Source organism: Antennarius striatus, chromosome 24 (genome assembly GCF_040054535.1).
Source record: "Antennarius striatus isolate MH-2024 chromosome 24, ASM4005453v1, whole genome shotgun sequence".
NCBI classification, from domain to species: Eukaryota; Metazoa; Chordata; class Actinopteri; order Lophiiformes; family Antennariidae; genus Antennarius; species Antennarius striatus.
In genome coordinates this window covers 10298409-10318284 of record NC_090799.1, presented here as the reverse complement: position 1 = coordinate 10318284, position 19876 = coordinate 10298409, and the positions used below count along the sequence as shown (strand labels likewise).

The 19876-nt window shown below is 45.9% G+C and overlaps 1 protein-coding gene across 2 annotated transcripts in view; it reads left to right on the top strand.

Moving 5' to 3' along the window:
- The first annotated feature begins 1170 nt into the window (after positions 1–1170).
- pudp (pseudouridine 5'-phosphatase) overlaps positions 1171–19876 on the top strand; it is a 28886-nt gene continuing 10180 nt past the window's right edge. The window contains exons 1-4 of one of the 2 annotated variants that reach the window (XM_068309313.1): positions 1171–1251; positions 2083–2301; positions 3416–3645; positions 10335–10527. In XM_068309313.1, coding sequence (XP_068165414.1) covers positions 1182–1251; positions 2083–2301; positions 3416–3645; positions 10335–10511 — 696 coding nt within the window. In that variant the 5' untranslated portion in view covers positions 1171–1181 and the 3' untranslated portion in view covers positions 10512–10527. Of the gene's footprint in view, positions 1252–2082; positions 2302–3415; positions 3646–10334; positions 10528–19876 lie in introns of those variants that run through there. The other variant, XM_068309314.1, reaches the window with a different exon arrangement.

Here is a 19876-nt window from a genome sequence, read left to right as displayed (position 1 = left end):
AGGATTCTCTGGCTGGAATCTATCCTCAGTGTCCGTATCCCTAATTGAACCCTGTCCATACTCTACAGTCGGTCTAATCCAATCAATGCAGGACGTTCTGAGCTCTGCTGTTTAACAGATAATTAAAGCAGAAACTGTACCGGCTGCACAGTGGAGCAGAGGGGGGGGGGTTACCTCACAGCACAAGGTTGTGGGTTTGAGTCCTTTATGTGTGGACTTCTCCTCGTGTCTGTGAAGGTTCTCTTTTCCTTTATCAATCATGTTATTTTTCCATCCATGTCCTTCAAGCTCTGTTTCAACTTGTCTGTTGGTGAAACGATCATTGAGGACCTTTAAGATAAGATGAAATCGTGCTTCCTTTCTGTTTCCTGCTAAACTTCTAACCTGCAGACGTACCAGATATTGATTCTATTTCTGTGGCTTTAATTCAATTTCCTCCTTAGAACATTTAATCACAGTTTGAGGTAAATCAGGTCCAGAGTGTGAACTTCTTGCTTTCATTAACATTGTTAGATTACGTGTTAAAATCTAAAATACTCAGGTTTAGACAGCTCATGATGGTCCACTCCACATCTACAGTAATAGTTTTTCCTTTTCCCTCCTGATTCCCCTCAAACTGATCTTCCTGTCTCGTTTCCAGACCGTGGGTCTCTGTGTTTCCTCTCTATTTCTTTTGCCGTTGTATAAAACTCTAATCTACTCCCACTCATCCGGTCTTTATCTATCTTTCCATCAACACTTTTTCCCCTGATCAATTAATGCAGGAGATAACCTGATAAACGTAACTGATTTCCTGACAGTGGTGATTTATCATCCCTTATTAGGATGTTTATGAACTCAGACACAATCACTTATCAGTCATTGATATTATAGATACCTGATAAAACAAACACAAATCTGAACCCAGACCTGACAACTACTCATGTTCTCAATGATGTTTCTAAATCTATATTCATTCAGTAAAAATTCCATTTGGACTTCATCTCCCATCAGCCATTGTGTGCCGACCAAACTTCTATAAAACCGTTTTAATTTAAAAAAAAACAAAAAACATTTTTGAACGTGTAAACATATTTTAGATTTACTGTATTTTAATAAGCAGCGTGTTTCCGCTTTATAGGGCTTTTATTTTGAACGTCTTGCTGACGTCATATCCTGCATTTCCAACGCGGAAGTGGAAGATGTCAGCGTCCGGCGGCTCCTACCGGCCCGTCAGCCATGTGATCTTTGACATGGACGGGCTGCTGCTCGGTGTGTGAGCCCGGTTCTGTTCACACCAGCTAGCACCGATGCTAACGCCAGTCCGGAGCGATGCTAACGCTAATCCGGAGCGATGCTAACGCTAATCCGGAGCGATGCTAACGCTAATCCGGAGCGATGCTAACGCTAATAGCCCTCATTCTAGCCGAGAGGTGACGAAACGAGACGAACTTCCGGCTCAGAACTAGTTAAATGTTTCTGTTCGTCACGTCAGACCGGATTAAATAAATCATTTTACCTCCATGTGGTCATGATTAATTCGGTTTTAATCTAAAAGAATGACCCAGATTACAGATGACAGTAGAATGGAATGAGAGAGTTTATTCTGGGGACCGGAAGTCGTCATTCCGTTCCTTTTTGTTGCTTTTTGTTTTAAATATGATGAAAGTCTGTTTTTGAAAACATGTTTGGAAGGTAAAAAACAAACAAACAAACAAAATAAATAAACAAATGTCAGAAATTCAACAAATATTTACGAACTGGGTCAAAGTTCACGTTAATTGACCACTTTTTTAAAGTAAAGGTTTCACACCAATCATCGATGCGTCATTACCGACCTGTTTAAAATACTAAACTGTTAACAAATCTTTTTGTAATTAATTTTTTTTGTTTTTTTTTTAAAAAAGGTTCCTTTGAAACCATGGTAACGAGTGAAACACGTCTGTCTTTGTTCAGGTCCTTGTTCAGATCGTTGATATTCAAACTGTTGTTAGGGTGAATTTTATTCCATCTATTGGTAGTAGGTCTTCATGTATTTAATGATCGTATATGATCAGATTAAATGTGTCTAATCCCGTTTTATTTCCTGTTTCCTCCCTCCAGACACGGAGCAGCTGTACACGGACTCCTTCCAGGAGGTGTGCAGCCGTCACGGGAAGCGGTACACGTGGGCGGTGAAGTCCTCGGTGATGGGCAGGAACGCCCTGGAGGCCTGTGAGATCATCAGGGACGTGTTGGAGCTGCCCATGAAGGCCGAGGAGCTGCTGGCTGAGACCAGACACATCCAGGAGAGGATCTTCCCCACCGCCAAACTCCTGCCAGGTAACGTCCAGCGGCGTGGGTCAGGCCGGGACGGAGGAACGGCAACACCTCTGGGGGTCCGTCTCTAACGAGGACTACAACTGTAGTTAGCACGTAGTTAGCTCCTCGAAAAGGTCAGAAATAATTACCAACGGCTCCGTGACGGGTTCCTGTTAACTCCATCCACACTTTATTCCAGTTTGTGTTAATCACAATCATCACTGTCAACACTGATCTCAATGAAACTGGAACAGTAATGACTTTGCAGGCTGAGACACGTCTGGAGTTGGTCAGAAATATTACATCGAAATGATGACGTGTTTGAGATTTAAATCAGATTGTGTTGTATCTGCTCAGAGAGTCCACATGGTGACAGATAGGTGGTTTTCTGTGGACTTCCTGCTGCTCCACTGGTGACGAGCAGCACCTTCACACTGATTTCACGCAGCTTAGATGTAGGATCAGAGAGATTCTCACGTTCGTCTGACCTCCACAAGGCGAGAGAAACACAGCGACTGTCCAGGACAGAAGAGGATTAAGTTTCCCATCCGCCACCAACCTGATAAAGACGGGACAGAACATGAGGTCAGAACCAGTGAAGGACCAACGGAGCCAGAATCCAGGAAGAATCCAAGAGAACAAAACGCACGCGATTGTAACTGAGAATGTGGCGTTCACTGCATTGGACCGTCATTAAATTTGTCTAATTTCTTTATTATATAAAAATATGAGCTTCATTTAATTTCAGCAGAACTGAACATCTGTCTGAAGCTCCGTCACGTCTCCAGAACATTCAGCCCGTTAAGGGACGTAGACGACGCTTTATGGAGCTGATTAGAGTCAATCTGTTGTACCGACTGACGCTGCAGCTTGATTTATAATCCACTGCTGCTTTTTACCGATATTTATCACCATAGAAACACATTTATCACCATAGAAACACAATACATCTGCATCAGGTTGAACAGGTCTCATGGTTCCCCTCAGGAACTTCATGAAATCTGTTCTAGAAACTTTGGTTCTCTTCTAGGAGAGGAGTCAGGGCACAGATCCATCCAGGATGAGGGAGTAGTCCTCAGACGACCTGATGGAGTGATGTATGGTGGACTGATGGGTGTGAATGTGTCTCCTCCAGGTGTGGAGAAGCTGGTTCTTCACCTGCAGAAGCACGGCGTCCCCATGGGCGTGGCCACCAGCTCAGCAGGCGTGACCTTCAGGCTGAAGACCAGCCACCATCAAGACTTCTTCAGCCGCTTCCACCACATCGTCCTGGGCGACGACACCGAGGTGAAGAGGAGCAAACCTCAGCCCGACATCTTCCTGGTGTGTGCCAGCAGGTTCAGCCCCCCAGCCCCCCCAGAGAAGGTCAGTACTGCCCCAACCAGAGGCTCCATCGGTTAGAGCTCAGCCCAGCCGCGTTTAGTGACATTTAGATGAACTGGGAGTCAATGAAGGTCTGAGTGTGGGCAGACGGTTCAATTAGAAGATGAATCCACACTGGGTTCAATAGATTCTGTTAGAATAATGATTCACAGTCGGACCCGAACTCACCAGTTCAGTCACTGAGCTGTAAAACAAACGTTTCCTCTTTTAAAAGGACTCATTTTAATCCATTACAGCCTGTAAGGGTTCTATGTTCAGTTTATCAATAGATGAAGGGTTCTATGTTCAGTTTATCAATAGATGAAGGGTTCTATGTTCAGTTTATCAATAGACGAAGGGTTCTATGTTCAGTTTATCAATAGATGAAGGGTTCTATGTTCAGTTTATCAATAGATGAAGGGTTCTATGTTCAGTTTATCAATAGATGAAGGGTTCTATGTTCAGTTTATCAATAGATGAAGGGTTCTATGTTCAGTTTATCAATAGATGAAGGGTTCTATGTTCAGTTTATCAATAGACGAAGGGTTCTATGTTCAGTTTATCAATAGATGAAGGGTTCTATGTTCAGTTTATCAATAGATGAAGGGTTCTATGTTCAGTTTATCAATAGATGAAGGGTTCTATGTTCAGTTTATCAATAGATGAAGGGTTCTATGTTCAGTTTATCAATAGATGAAGGGTTCTATGTTCAGTTTATCAATAGATGAAGGGTTCTATGTTCAGTTTATCAATAGATGAAGGGTTCTATGTTCAGTTTATCAATAGATGAAGGGTTCTATGTTCAGTTTATCAATAGACGAAGGGTTCTATGTTCAGTTTATCAATAGACGAAGGGTTCTATGTTCAGTTTATCAATAGATGAAGGGTTCTATGTTCAGTTTATCAATAGATGAAGGGTTCTATGTTCAGTTTATCAATAGATGAAGGGTTCTATGTTCAGTTTATCAATAGATGAAGGGTTCTGTGTTCAGCTCCTCTAGATTCTTTGTGAATCCAGAAGGAAACAGAACAGATGAGAGGAAGTTCCTGCCCTTTAGAACACAGCTAATGTGTTATCAGTGTGTTATTAACGTGTTATTAACACCACGTCTCCAGCAGCTCCTGATGGTGAAGATTCTTCATGTACAGTTTTAATGGATGGAGAAATAAAGGTCGCTGTGTGTTTGTGAGTTTTATTAAACGAGGTGAGAGAAGAAGTGTTTCTGCAGGAAGACAAAGAGGAGAGATCGGCTCTGTGTTCTCTAACACGGATATGTAGGAGACTGGAGCGCTCAGTGTGGGGGGGGCACAGTGACCATGTCAAGGCTTCACGCTAAAGACGCTCAGCTGTGTGAATGATTCCATCTGATAGAACACAAGAAAATAAAGTCTCTTCTGTAAAGACGGCGTTGGAATAGATGTCATGAATGACCTTTAGCTCCTCTGCTCTACGGCTAGCCTTTAGCATGTTAGCTAGGTTAGTCCAGAGGTCCCCGGCGCGGCCCTCAGAGGGTCGGTTACAGACTGTGTAATAATGATGGATGTGTTCTCCAGAGCTCAGATGTTTCCTCACTGAGGACACGTGGAGGAACTGCGCCGCTGCGTTCCAACGCCGCCGCGTTCCAACGCCGCCCATTCCAACGCCGCGTTCCAACGCCGCCGCGTTCCAACGCCGACAAACTCCGTCTTTAATGTCTGTTCAGTCGGTTATATTAAGCTCCTGTATATCAGCCAATAGCTGCTCATCTACAGCCAATATGTTCCATTTGCTGTAATACAGACGGTGCCTTATGTCAGCCGCTCACACACACACACACACACACACACACACACACACACACACACGTTCTGATCAAACGTGGGGGGCTTACAGAGATATTTGGAGCCTCTCTGGAAGCGTTTTGTGTGTTGAGTCAGTCTGAGACGTGACCTGACCCATTTTAATAAAACGCAGCTAAAATAATCAGCACTATGCTGATCATTTCAGCAAATGTGCTTGTGATGATTTGGTGCGTGGCGTCCTGGTCGATTGTGTTGCGTGGCGTCCTGGTCGATTGTGTTGCGTGGCGTCCTGGTCGATTGTGTTGCGTGGCGTGCTGGTCGATTGTGTTGCGTGGCGTCCTGGTCGATTGTGTTGCATAACACACGACGTGCTTCTAAAAGATGCAGAAGGTGAGGAGAAGCCCGGCAGGAGAGAGTCCTGTGTTGAGGCGTGTTTGATTCCAACACGGATCACCGTTCACAGAAACATCTGATGAGATGCGAGGGGGGATAAAATAAAACAAAGAATGAGGAAAAAGAATGAATGACGTGACGCGGTGACCCCCCCCCCCCAGGCAGCAGGAAGAATAGCATCTGTGCCTTTTATGCATGAGGTACACGACATCAACAGCATTAATTACTGAAACGTCCCAGTAAACTGACAGCAGCTCACGTTAATGAATCTGTTCTTTATCTAGAAGATACACTCAGATTGACTGGAGCTGTGGAGTCCTCCTGGTGGGGGGGGGGGCCATACGTCACATTTACCTCTGCAGATGGCTCTGGGTGTAAATCAAGGCCATGTGTAAAGGAATCCTTCCTACCGTTGTCTCTGATTGTACATGATGTGTTCCTACAGTCTGATTCAACAGGAATCTGTTCAGACTCTCAGTGACTTCACCTAAGAGCCCCCCCACCCCCACCCCCACCCCCCCCATACACCTGACTTTAATCTGCACCGCGCTAAAAGCTGCCATTTCTCCTGATGAGATATGAAACCGGGGCTCGGGGGGGGGGGGCTGATGGAGTGTTCAGAATAACCAATGACGATGCGTCGCTCCCCGGCCCCCGCCCCGAAGTCAGAGGAGGAGCGGGGGGATGAGCGGCGGGCGAGGCACAGGCGCACATAGAGGAGTGCTGGTCTACACCACACAAACCAGTTGACTTAATGGGTGTTCTGTGTGGGGGGGGGGGGCCCTCAGGGGCCTCATTGTGAACACCTCCGGTAAAGTAGTGACACCGTCCACGCTGACCCCCCCATGAATGGAAAGCTCTCCTCTCAGTGGAGAACAGAAATGTGACAGAGATGTTCATGAGGTGTGTGTGTGTGTGTGTGTGTGTGTGTGTGTGTGTGTGTGTGTGTGTGTGTGTGTGTGTGTGTGTGTGTGTGTGTGTGTGTGTGTGTGTGTGTGTGTGTGTGTGTGTGTGTGTGTGTGTGTGTGTGTGTGTGTGTGTGTGTGTGTGTGTGTGTGTGTGTGTGTTCAGCAGGCTGAATAAGATAAATGAAACATGAGGGTGAACTACGTCTCATACTGGTGGGGAGGGAGGGGCCAGAGACGACTAGTCCCCCCCCCCATTAATCACAGCGTATAAACCACCTGGGGGGGGGGGGGTTATAGTCCTGATATTCAAATAAGGTACAATGAAGACACGGACACCTACATCCAGGTGAGGTCTGGGGTCAGCGCTGCTAACATTAGCTCCTCCTCTAGCTCCTCCTCTAGCTCCTCCTCTAGCTCCTGCTCCTGTAGCTCCTCCTGTTGCTCCTCCTCCTGTAGCTCCTCTTATATTCCTGTAGTCCTGTAGTAACCAGCAGTCCCCCCAGCAGACCACTCAAAGAACAAATCGTTCTAGTTCTGGATGAACGATGTAATCTTCAGCCTGTAGTGTATATTTTTGGTGTGTGAATGTAACTACATTCTGATAACATGATATATGTTAATGTTTACAATATGTGAATATGTCAATTTCATGTTGCAGATGTTAATATGTATGTATATTATTTAACTATTTATGTTTGACCCCCCCACCCCCCTGCTGCCACAATCGCACAAATTTCCCCACTGTGGGACAATAAAGGTCTATTATTATTATTATTATTATTATTAGCTCCTCCTCCTGTAGCTCCTCCTGTGGCTCCTCCTGTAGGTAGGTAGGTAGGTAGGTAGGTAGGTAGGTAGGTAGATAGATAGATAGATAGATAGATAGATAGATAGATAGATAGATAGATAGATAGGCATTAAATAACAAATAATACTGGATAAACAGCAGGAGAAAAAGAAACACTGACATCACAGGACATACCACAAGACATACATTACACTAACAGACAGGCACATGCAGCACTAACAGGACTTATATACTAAACTATAACTACAATATAAACAGTATAAAATTTAAAAATATTACAGTATTAAAATATAAACAGTATAAAATAAAATCTAAACAGTATAAAATTGAATTAAAATATAAAACAGTATAGAAAATAAATAAATTATATATATATATATATACAACAGTATAAAATTAAATTTAAATTAAATTAAATTAAATCCATATTCAACCCCGTGCTGACCTCGCCACCTCCCCCCCGCTCCTCCTGAGAGAGTCATTGTACCCCCTGATGGCACGGGGCACGAAGGAGGACCTCAGCCTCTCTGTGGAGGCGCTGTGTGACAGCAGTCTGTCGCTGAAGGTGCTCCTCTGCTGGGAGAAGGTGGTGTGTAGGGGGGGGGGGGTGCCTGGTGTTGTTCATGATGGCCTTAATTTTAGACATGGTCCTGCTCCCCAGAAGCGTCTCCACAGAGTCCAGGCTCAGCCCGACCACTGAGCCTGGACTCTGTGGATGAGTCTGTTCAGACGGTCCATATCTCTTTTCCTGGCCCCCCCCACCCCAACACACAATGGCGTATGACAGCACACTGGAGACTACGGACTGATAGAACATGAGAAGGAGCTTAGGACAGATGTTGAAGGAGGCCAGCCTCCTTAGGAAGTACATCCTGCTCTGCCCCTTCTTGTACACACAGTCCCAGTTGAGTGACCAGTCCAGTCTGCTGTCTAGCTGCAGTCCCAGGTACTGATAGTTTCCTACCCCCCCCACCTCACTGCCCTCCATGATCACCGGCTGTGGAGAGGGAGGTGCCCGCTGGAAGTCCAGCACCATCTCCTTGGTCTTGGAGACGTTGAGCTGGAGCTGGTTCTGTTGGCACCACTCCACAAAGTCAGCCACCAACGCCCTGTACACCCCCCCTCATACAGCCACCAATGCCCTGTACCCCCCCTCATCACCCTCCTGGATACATGCCACTATCGCAGTGTCATCGGAGTACTTCTGTATGTGGCATGTATCCGAGTACTTCTGTATGTGGCATGTATCTGAGTTGTGTTTGAAGTCTGATGTGTAGAGGGTGAAGAGAATGGGGGAGAGAACGGTCCCCTGTGGCGCCCCCGTGCTGCTGGTCACCATAGAAGACAAACAGTCCCCCATACGGACGTACTGGGGTCCGAAGAGCAGAGGTGGTCCCACAGATAGTCTCTCGTACAGTCTCAGGGTCCGCACGTGGAGGGATGTAGACGGCGAGGACAATGACGTGTGAGAATTCACGCGCCAGGTAGCAGGGTCTGATGCTAACAGCTGTTAGCTCCAGATCGCGGTGTTGATTTCACTGTCACATGTCCTGGATGGCACCATCTATAGCTCCTCCCTCGTCACACACACACACACACACACACACACACACACACACACACACACACACACACACACACACAGGAGCTGTGACCTCAGAGGAGTCGAACCATTACATCATGAATTCTCCTAATGCTCCCTTCTTCCTCCTCTGGCATCATGTTATTGTTCTGTCCCATATGTTCTGTTCTTTATGGGATGTATTGTGTAATGGGAGCTCCAGATAACTCCGGTTATTCACTGGGTTTCCGTCGTGCTTTCAAGGTTGTGTTGTTTTACTTCACGTCTTTATGTCGTGTTAAAGTCGTTATCTGTGTTCACATGGGTTCACTTTAGTCACAACACAAACACAATCACAGAACAGAGTCCCTTCCTGTCCTCTCCTCCAAACTACGTCATAAATCAATAGTAGACTGAGTTTAGTGATTAAAACTAGTTTCAACTGAGACAAGGAGAATTTTATAAAGATTACTTGGAGTCACCAGAACCAGAAGGATTTGTTTTCACGCCTCGGAGGATTTTTGAACTAAACTAGTGAAATAAGGTGGACCTGATAATTTCCTTGACGTTGTAGCTTAAGGACCCCCCCCCCCCAATTATAGGGGACTCCCAGGGGCCTCACAATGAGCTGCAGGCTGGAGGGTAATGTATTCACATGCTTTTATCACCAGTTAATGTGTTTGTGAGGTGTTTGGTGTCCAGCTCTATGACCTCAATTCTGTCTGAATTAAGTAGCAGGAAGTTGGGCGTCGCCCAAGTTTTTAGTGTCCTTGTTCTGCCCCCGCCCCCAACCCCCCATGTCTGAGAAATAATCATCTAAAGAGACGGGACTTAATGTCACCTCTCTGGTCTGACCAACCACAGCTTTACACCCACAGGGGGTGATAGATGAGATCCCCGACCCTGGTTGTAGCGTGACCCTGGTTGTAGCGTGACCCTGGTTGTAGCGTGACCCTGGTTGTAGCGTGACCCTGGTTGTAGCGTGACCCTGGTTGTAGCGTGACCCTGGTTGTAGCGTGACCCTGGTTGTAGCGTGACCCTGGTTCTCATTGGTCTGTTTCTGTGTCTTTAACACGTATGTTCCTCCTAAACCTTTGTTGCAGCCGTGTTCACATGGGATTCAGTCCCATGATGCATCTGTGTGGGTCAGACTGGGGTCACGACCCGCTGTTATTCTTCCTTCTTCTTCCTGGGGTCCTGGGGGGTTTATTTCACCCTGTCCCTGTCCTGTCCCCCCCAGTGCCTGGTGTTTGAAGACGCCCCCAGCGGCGTGAAGGCGGGCGGGGCTGCAGGGATGCAGGTGGTGATGATTCCCGATGACAACCTGGACCCCGCCCTTACCCAGGGGGCCACGCTGCGGCTGCACAGCATGCAGGACTTTGAGCCGCAGCTCTTCGGGCTGCCAGCGTTCGATTGATCTGTGGACGGTAATCTGATCGGTGTCGATCGGCATCCTGTTGAGACGGGGGCCGAGGTGACAGGCGGTCAGACAGTCAGACTAACAGTCAGACAAACAGTCAGACAAACAGACAGTCAGACAAACAGACAGTCAGACAAACAGTCAGACAAACAGTCAGAAAGTCAGACAAACAGACAGTCAGACAAACAGTTAAACAGTCAGGCAAACAGACAGACAAACAGACAGTCAGACAAACAGTCAGACAAACAAACAGTCAGACAAACAGTCAGACAAACAGTAAGACAAACAAACAGTCAGACAAACAGTCAGACAGTCAGACAAACAAACAGTCAGACAAACAGACAAACAAACAGACAGTCAGACAAACAGACAGAAAAACAGTCAAACAGTCAGACAAACAAACAGTCAGACAAACAGTCAGACAAACAGTCAGACAAACAGACAGACAAACAGTCAGACAGTCAAACAGTCAGACAAACAGACAGTCAAACAGTCAGACAAACAGTCAGAAAGTCAGACAAACAGACAGTCAGACAAACAGTTAAACAGTCAGGCAAACAGACAGTCAGACAAACAGACAGACAAACAGTCAGAAAAACAGACAGTCAGACAAACAGTCAGACAAACAGACAGACAAACAGTCAGACAAACAGTCAGACAGACAGACAGTCAGACAAACAGACAGTCAAACAGTCAGACAAACAGTCAGACAAACAGTCAGAAAGTCAGACAAACAGACAGTCAGACAAACAGTTAAACAGTCAGGCAAACAGACAGTCAGACAAACAGACAGTCAGACAAACAGTCAGACAAACAGTCAGACAAACAGTAAGACAAACAGACAGTCAGACAAACAGTCAGACAAACAGACAAACAGACAGAGAAACAGTCAGACAAACAAACAGTCAGACAAACAGACAGTCAGACAAACAGACAGACAAACAAACAGTCAGACAGACAGTCAGACAAACAGTCAGACAAACAGTCAGAAAGTCAGACAAACAGACAGTCAGACAAACAGTTAAACAGTCAGGCAAACAGACAGTCAGACAAACAGACAGTCAGACAAACAGTCAGACAAACAGTCAGACAAACAGTAAGACAAACAGACAGTCAGACAAACAGTCAGACAAACAGACAAACAGACAGACAAACAGTCAGACAAACAAACAGACAAACAGACAAACAGACAGTCAGACAAACAGACAGACAAACAAACAGTCAGACAAACAGACAGTCAGACAAACAGTCAGACAAACAGTCAGACAAACAGACAGACAAACAGTCAGACAGTCAGACAGTCAAACAGTCAGACAGTCAGACAAACAGTCAGAAAGTCAGACAAACAGACAGTCAGACAAACAGTTAAACAGTCAGGCAAACAGACAGTCAGACAAACAGACAGACAAACAGTCAGACAAACAAACAGACAAACAGTCAGACCAAACAGACAGTCAGACAAACAGTCAGACAAACAGTCAGACAAACAGACAAACAGACAGACAAACAGTCAGACAAACAGTCAGACAAACAGACAGACAGTCAAACAGTCAGACAAACAGACAGTCAGACAAACAGTCAGACAAACAAACAGACAAACAGTCAGACTAACAGTAAGACAAACAGTCAGACAAACAGTAAGACAAACAGTCAGACAAACAGTCAGACAAACAGACAGACAAACAGTCAGACAGACAGACAGTCAGACAAACAGACAGTCAGGCAAACAGTCAGACAGTCAGACAAACAGTCAGTCAGACAAACAGTCAGACAAACAGTCAGACATACAGACAGACAGTCAAACAGTCAGACAAACAAACAGTCAGACAAACAGTCAGTCAGTCATGTCCGTTTCACTGCTGGAAAACGTTCTCTGAACACTGATTTGATTGATTGTTTCTTTAATCATTGATGGATATATAACCCGTTTCAGATTAAAGCATTACCTCCAGGTGTGTCCAGGTGTCGTGTTTGTGGAGTCGTGCTGAGTCGACCTCTGGTGACCTCTGTGAGGCCGGCCTTGAGCTCCAGGCTGTGACGTGACGTATTTCTGTGTGCTCTGAGCTGCGGTTTGCTTTGGTTGTTTCTTCTCTCTGACGTCAGTCACTGGAGTCGGTTTCAATTGTTGGTCTTAAAAGAGAAGCTTGTAATTTTTAAAAAAAATCAGATTTAAATCACAGCATATTTATCATTTTCAGCAGGTGAAAACATTTCACTGTCAAAGTAATGGTTTCCATTTCCTTCTTAATTGTTAATCCTTTTTTCATTGCAGATTTAATCAGGTGACTGGTTATTTTTGGATACGTTTAGATTATTTTAGGGAAATCAAATCGTGCGTGTTTCGACTATTTAATGAAATGGAAAATTACCTGAAATATTCAGCTTAAGTATTTTAAAAGAATTTATTCCCCCACACACCTGTGTGACCACGCCCACACACACCTGTGTGACCACGCCCACACACACCTGTGTGACCACGCCCACACACACCTGTGTGACCACGCCCACACACACCTGTGGCGCTCTGACCCATTTCCTGATAACGCTCCACCAGCAGGGGGCGCTTGTTCCGATGTATTTAGATGTTTTTGTGCTCCACGCCCCACAATAAAATACATTTCGCCCCCTCCCCCCCATCACTTACCCTCCTTAATGTTTTCATCTCACAGAAGGGAGGCAGCAGAGATCATTCCTGACCCCCCCCACCCCCCCCAGACTGATGGGGACTCATTCATATTCAACAGGAGCGTTTCCATCCAGATCTTATCAGGGGGAGTCGCTCTGAGCAAAGTCACAGAGGCAGAAACGACCTCTGGGGGGGGGGACTGGTGTTAGATATTAAAGTGTTTCTGTCTGAAGCCCCCACAAACGGAGGCAGACACCCCTCAGATGAAGAGCAGCTCCTCTTCCTCCAGTCGGCTCAGGTGAGCTCTGGCGCCAACAGGAAGTAGTTCTGCTGGAGGCCGCATTCCATCCTGCTGGCAGAGTGTGTGAACCCCCACGTGACCCGGGGGGGCGGGGGGGGGGTGGGGTAACGGCGATGGAGATATCAGAGGTCCCTGACAGGAGGAGGAGCTGCAGACGCCGCCGTGGGATTGGCTGTTTAACTCATGTTTTATTCATCTCACGGCGACGACAGAAGTAATCTGATTACAGGAGCGGGTGACGGAGGGGATGCTGCCGAAAAGCTGATCTGTGATTGGACAGAAGAGTTTCAGGCACAATTAGAGCTTCGTGGAATCAGATTAACTCGTCGTAATAAATAAAGCTTTGGGAATTCAAACTCTTTACCGTCCTTTAGTGTCTGGAGGGTTTGAATAAAGTCCTCCTCCTCTTCCTCTTCCTCTTCCTCCCCAGACGGTTCTGACCTCAGCTGTGATTACACCATAGAACCTCTGAGACACTATTTACACCACATTCACCCCCCCCCCACTGTCAGATAACACAATGCATGACCCACGCTGACGTATGCTGGTGCGGGTGTTGGTCTCCTCCTCTTCTCAGACGTACGTCATGAGATTTAAATCCGTTCAGAGCAGGACATGGCGTGCGAACAAGTGTTCACTAAAGTGTGTCGTCGGCGTGCGTCAGAGCGTCACGAGGACCGACGCGACCTCCGCTCTGAGCCTCTAGCAGCAATGAAGGAGTTAAATATAAATGTAGAGAGAATAGAGTTCAGAGTCACGTGAGCGATGAAGTCCCCCCCCCATCCTGACAGAGGAGAGACTCTGATTGAAACCAGTCAAATTATAAGAAGTTTGTTTTTCTCTTGAGCTGCGAGGGACAGAAATGGAGGCGACTCAGTGAAACACTGAGAAACGTTTGGACGGACACATTCCAGGTGTCCTCGTCCCAGCAGGGGGGGAATAGTGTGGCAGAAGAGAGTGACGTGTGCTCCTCTCACCCTGGCGTCACCAGCACTCCTCCTTCAAAGCCCCTCTTCAGCTTCAGTTCTCTAATTATTACTCAATAGGAGGAATTATAGTGAAGCAATCCGTCCATGAAGACGACACTGGAGGTTTTGTGTTTCGACCTTTGAATGGCAGCGCCTTTATGTCGGAATAGTTAAAGACGATCACTTTTCACTATATATTATTATATATAGGCAATATACCAGGTGATAGATCAGTTTGATCAGTGGCTGACTTCCCTCCGTTAGATCAGGACCATCTGATCTGAAGGACCTTCACTGACCCCCAGCTGCAGAAATGATGAATTCACGTTTGCTGTCTGCGCCATTTACGCAGCAGGTAATGAATTATTCTCCTGCCTTTAAGGAAACCTTTGGCGACGGTCGGCGTCGCTGACAGAGAACACGGGTCCGATCGGGGTGTGATGTTCTTGCTGTCGGCGCCGCGGCGTTATCTCTGTGAAAAATGTCTCCGCGCCTTAAATACCTCTGTTCAAGGTTGGAAGGAACATCTTCAGCTGCTCCCGTGCATTAATGGACTCTCATGTCGCAGTAGCTCACACACTTCACACAGACCACAACTCCTGCACACACACTGTTGACTTATGTACTACTATTAACCCATCGGCTGCCAGTGGTGATCAGATCAGATCCCAACCCCACCAGCAGTTTAGAGCATCTTGACCCTCAGAACATTCTGGAGCTCTGAGGGCCGTAGAGGAGGACCATCCACCTTCAACCTGTTTTGACATTTGCACGCCTCAGATTGACCTTTGACCTGCGTGAGTTGTGTTTTTCTGAGGTCTCATTCACCAGAATGGTGTGTGTTCTTATAGTGGAGCGGAGGAGGCAACACACACACACACACACACACGATGCTCATGATAGATTCACCGCCTGCTGCCAGCAGATGAAAGCGTTTCAGCTGCGCTGAAGCTGTGTTTGCTTCAGTCCTGCAGCGGGACATGAATGATGAATGAATGAATGATGAATGAATGCGAGGCTGAACCTCTGGTGGCTCCTGGTGCTAAGATGCTAACGCTGTGACTCACAGTGAAGGTGTCACGTTAGCGTCGCCACAGATCTAATGACTCGTTTCCTCTGAACAACAGAGGCTTCATCTGAAACACAGTTTGTCATTTGTTTCCCACAAGGACACAAACCTGCATCTCAGAGAGGATCTACGATCAGACAGCCTGTCGGGGACATTTGTTGGGTTACAGAACAGCTTTAGATCGAATCATCTTCTCTGGTGTTTAACTGTTTATATTCATTTTACTTTTTAAAAGGTCAAATACACAATAATGACACAAGATTCATGGTTTAGGCTTTAAAACCCACGACAGACACAAACAACAGAATCATCCTGTTCAAACGGATTTAAATGATACCTGATTAAAACCTGATCGACTCACCTGTCAGGACACACACTGAGGTGTCGAGTTTGTTCTGTGTTGTGTCTGAAACACTAAATGCTCTTGTCATGAATCAATCAACTAATTAATCAATCAACAATTATAATAATATATGGGTTACATAGATCAGGAATCAGACACACGGCGTTACAAGACTTGTGTTTGTCCTGTTTTGATCGTTTCTGGTACATTTTGTTCAAAATGACCGTTTCTGAATCTCATTTTAACGTCATTAGAAGGACTAAAAATGGACGTCGTTCTTGTTCTTGTTGGGAGGATTAATTCACATGTTCTGGTTCACGTCTCAACACACGACTACACGCGTGTCACGTGGGCCCTCCTGGGGGTCACGTTCCACCGGGGCCACAAACGCCTGACGTCTCTTCTGATTCTCCTCCGGCCGTCCCAGGACGCCCCATCACGGCCCTCTGGGGGCCAGTGTGGCCCCCCACTTGCCTGGTGTGGCCCCCCACTCGTCTTCAGACAGGGTTGGCCCTCTGGGGACCGGTGTGGCCCCCCACTCGTCTTCAGACGGGGAGTAGGGGAGCGTAGCTAAAGGACAGAGTGGGCTTTAATGAGATGTCAGAAGAATTAAGGGCTGCTCAAACTGCCTCCATCCCATAATTTACCCTCATTAATAAGACAGTTTATGTAGCAGAGAGGGTTTCTGTGGTGACGCCTCCTGTTGGTTGTTTCCTGTGGGTTGTTTCCTGTTGGTTGTTTCCTTTTGGTTGTTTCCTTTTGGTTGTTTCCTGTTGGTTGTTTCCTGTGGGTTGTTTCCTGTTGGTTGTTTCCTTTTGGTTGTTTCCTTTTGGTTGTTTCCTGTTGGTTGTTTCCTGTGAGTTGTTTCCTGTGGGTTGTTTCCTGTGGGTTGTTTCCTGTTGGTTGTTTCCTGTGGGTTGTTTCCTGTGGGTTGTTTCCTGTGGGTTGTTTCCTGTGGGTTGTTTCCTGTTGGTTGTTTCCTGTTGGTTGTTTCCTGTTGGTTGTTTCCTGTTGGTTGTTTCCTGTTGGTTGTTTCCTGTTGGTTGTTTCCTGTTGGTTGTTTCCTTTTGGTTGTTTCCTTTTGGTTGTTTCCTGTTGGTTGTTTCCTGTGGGTTGTTTCCTGTGGGTTGTTTCCTGTTGGTTGTTTCCTGTTGGTTGTTTCCTTTTGGTTGTTTCCTTTTGGTTGTTTCCTGTGGGTTGTTTCCTGTGGGTTGTTTCCTGTTGGTTGTTTCCTGTGGGTTGTTTCCTGTTGGTTGTTTCCTGTTGGTTGTTTCCTGTTGGTTGTTTCCTTTTGGTTGTTTCCTTTTGGTTGTTTCCTGTTGGTTGTTTCCTGTGGGTTGTTTCCTGTTGGTTGTTTCCTTTTGGTTGTTTCCTTTTGGTTGTTTCCTGTTGGTTGTTTCCTGTGAGTTGTTTCCTGTGGGTTGTTTCCTGTTGGTTGTTTCCTGTGGGTTGTTTCCTGTGGGTTGTTTCCTGTGGGTTGTTTCCTGTGGGTTGTTTCCTGTGGGTTGTTTCCTGTTGGTTGTTTCCTGTTGGTTGTTTCCTGTTGGTTGTTTCCTGTTGGTTGTTTCCTGTTGGTTGTTTCCTGTTGGTTGTTTCCTGTTGGTTGTTTCCTGTTGGTTGTTTCCTTTTGGTTGTTTCCTTTTGGTTGTTTCCTGTTGGTTGTTTCCTGTGGGTTGTTTCCTGTGGGTTGTTTCCTGTTGGTTGTTTCCTGTTGGTTGTTTCCTTTTGGTTGTTTCCTTTTGGTTGTTTCCTGTGGGTTGTTTCCTGTGGGTTGTTTCCTGTTGGTTGTTTCCTGTGAGTTGTTTCCTGTTGGTTGTTTCCTGTGGGTTGTTTCCTGTTGGTTGTTTCCTGTTGGTTGTTTCCTGTTGGTTCTTTCCTGTTGGTTGTTGTGATCTCTTTAAACCTGTTGTTTCTTCCCTTTCAGTCTGTGATGTTTCCGTTCTCCTGTCTGTGTCTACATTTCCAGTCTCATGTCAGGTCTTTATGTCCTCCTATCATGTCCTCCTATCATGTCTCCTATCATGTCTCCTATCATGTCCTCTTATCATGTCTCCTATCATGACAGGAGACATGATAGCAGCTCTTTCCGGTTTCCGGTTTCCGGTGAGTGTGAGTGGTGGATCGAGTGGTTTGAATGTTTTTCTGTCCTTGTGGTGGGACTGATTGCACCTCTTTCTTTTTCTTCTGTACATGTTCAGGTAAGTGCCAAGGTTATTATCGTTAATGAAAACTAACGAAATAACCAAAACTAAATGTGTAAAAATATTTTCGTTAACTGAAATAAAAACAAAAACGAGGCTTTGCAAAAAAACGACAACTAACTGAAACTATTGTGTGTTTACAAAAATTAACTAAAACAAACTGAAATGATTGAGAAAATTTGCTTAGTTTTCGTCTTTGTCAGTGAATCAATCCGTCGGGTGGCATGGCGGCGAAAGTAGGGAGAAAGCGCCAAAGTCCTATTTGGGAATATTTTGAATATGACTGTGTCTCAGACAAGAGTAAGTGCCTTGTAGTGGAACATGATAAAATATGTGGAACCTTTCTGAGGGGGAAAAATCCCACGAATCTTAAAATCCATTTTAAAAGCGTACATAAGAAGGCTAACCTAGCTTACCTTGAGCAAGTAAGGGAGAACGCCCAGCCTCCTTCCCCCGAAACAGAAGCTAACCCCAGGCCAGGCAGCACCATGCAGCCCGACACAACCGTGTCAACAGGAGGACAGAAAACACTAATGCAGTGCTTCCAACGGCGACCTGACACCTTCTGGTTGGTAAATACGCAAGAACACCACAAGCGACAGGAAGCGTTAGTTAATAAGTCTATTGAGACTGGCATGTCTACACGACTTTGTGAGTCGATTGCCTTCAAAAAGTTCGCCGCCACACTCGAACCAAAATTCAAAATCGCCGGAGCTGCGAGAGTCAGTAGCCTAATAGGGGCTAAGATGGACATGGCAAAGCAGAAATTAAAAGAAGTCATAAGGGAGGCTAGGAAGCTGACCCTGTGCGTAGATGGTTGGAGCAAGAGAGGATTAACAGCATCTTTCATGGGTGTGTCGGCTTGTTTTTACCATCCACCTGGAGGCCAGGTTCACCACGCTCTGCTTAACCTGCACCGAATGGAGCACCCACACACCGGGGTGTCCATTGCCCGCTGTATCGATCAGACATTAGAGGCATGGGGCATAGGAGAAGACAAGGTGCTGCCTATCATGACAGATAACGGCTCCAACATTGTCAAGGCTGTGCGACTGCTTGGGGACAGAAGGCGAGCAGAAGATGGTGACGTTTCTCAGGCTCAGCTAAGAGGTGCTGGAGACGGACAGGGGAAATTATGGATGGAGTCAGACTCGGAGGAGTCGGACGCGGAGGGTGAGGAGAACGGAGGGCTCGGTGAGTGTGTTTACAGTGACAAATACATTTTTGAAATCTTAATAATCTCCCTTTTTATTCTGGATATTACATATTACGGTGGTCAAATCAGCATTGTCAACTTCAAATTTTTCCATTCAATGGAAACACAAAGAGAGATGCTGCAGAAAGGCTGCAAATATAACCTGATGATAGCCTACTGCAGATATCAGGGTTTGGTCATGTTTTTGCAAACAATACTATTATACCTACTTGGCCTACATCAGTAGTCCACAACATGAAATAAGCCTACACAATTTTTTTATGCTGGGGTCACAGGAATTTCCCAACCCAAATGGGATGCCCAGGCTCAAAATTTTGAAGGTGACTGACAGTTTGATTTACCTGTTGGTTTGGGATGATTTAGTGAACCTATCTACCGTTATTACAAATGTTGGCGTTTTGTTATGATAGAAACAAACACAGGAGTATATAATGTAACCTGGCGATGTCGGCACCGACAGGATTCGGCATGCCTACTTTACATAACGATTTCTCTGTGACCGCTTATGATATTCAGAAACTTTAAAAAATGCCTGCAACTGTTGTTTGTTGCGGTTATTCTGGTTTACAGACAGTCAAAAAATATTCTTAGTTAACCGAAATAAACCAATTAATGAGGCCCAGTGGTCGACCATTTTC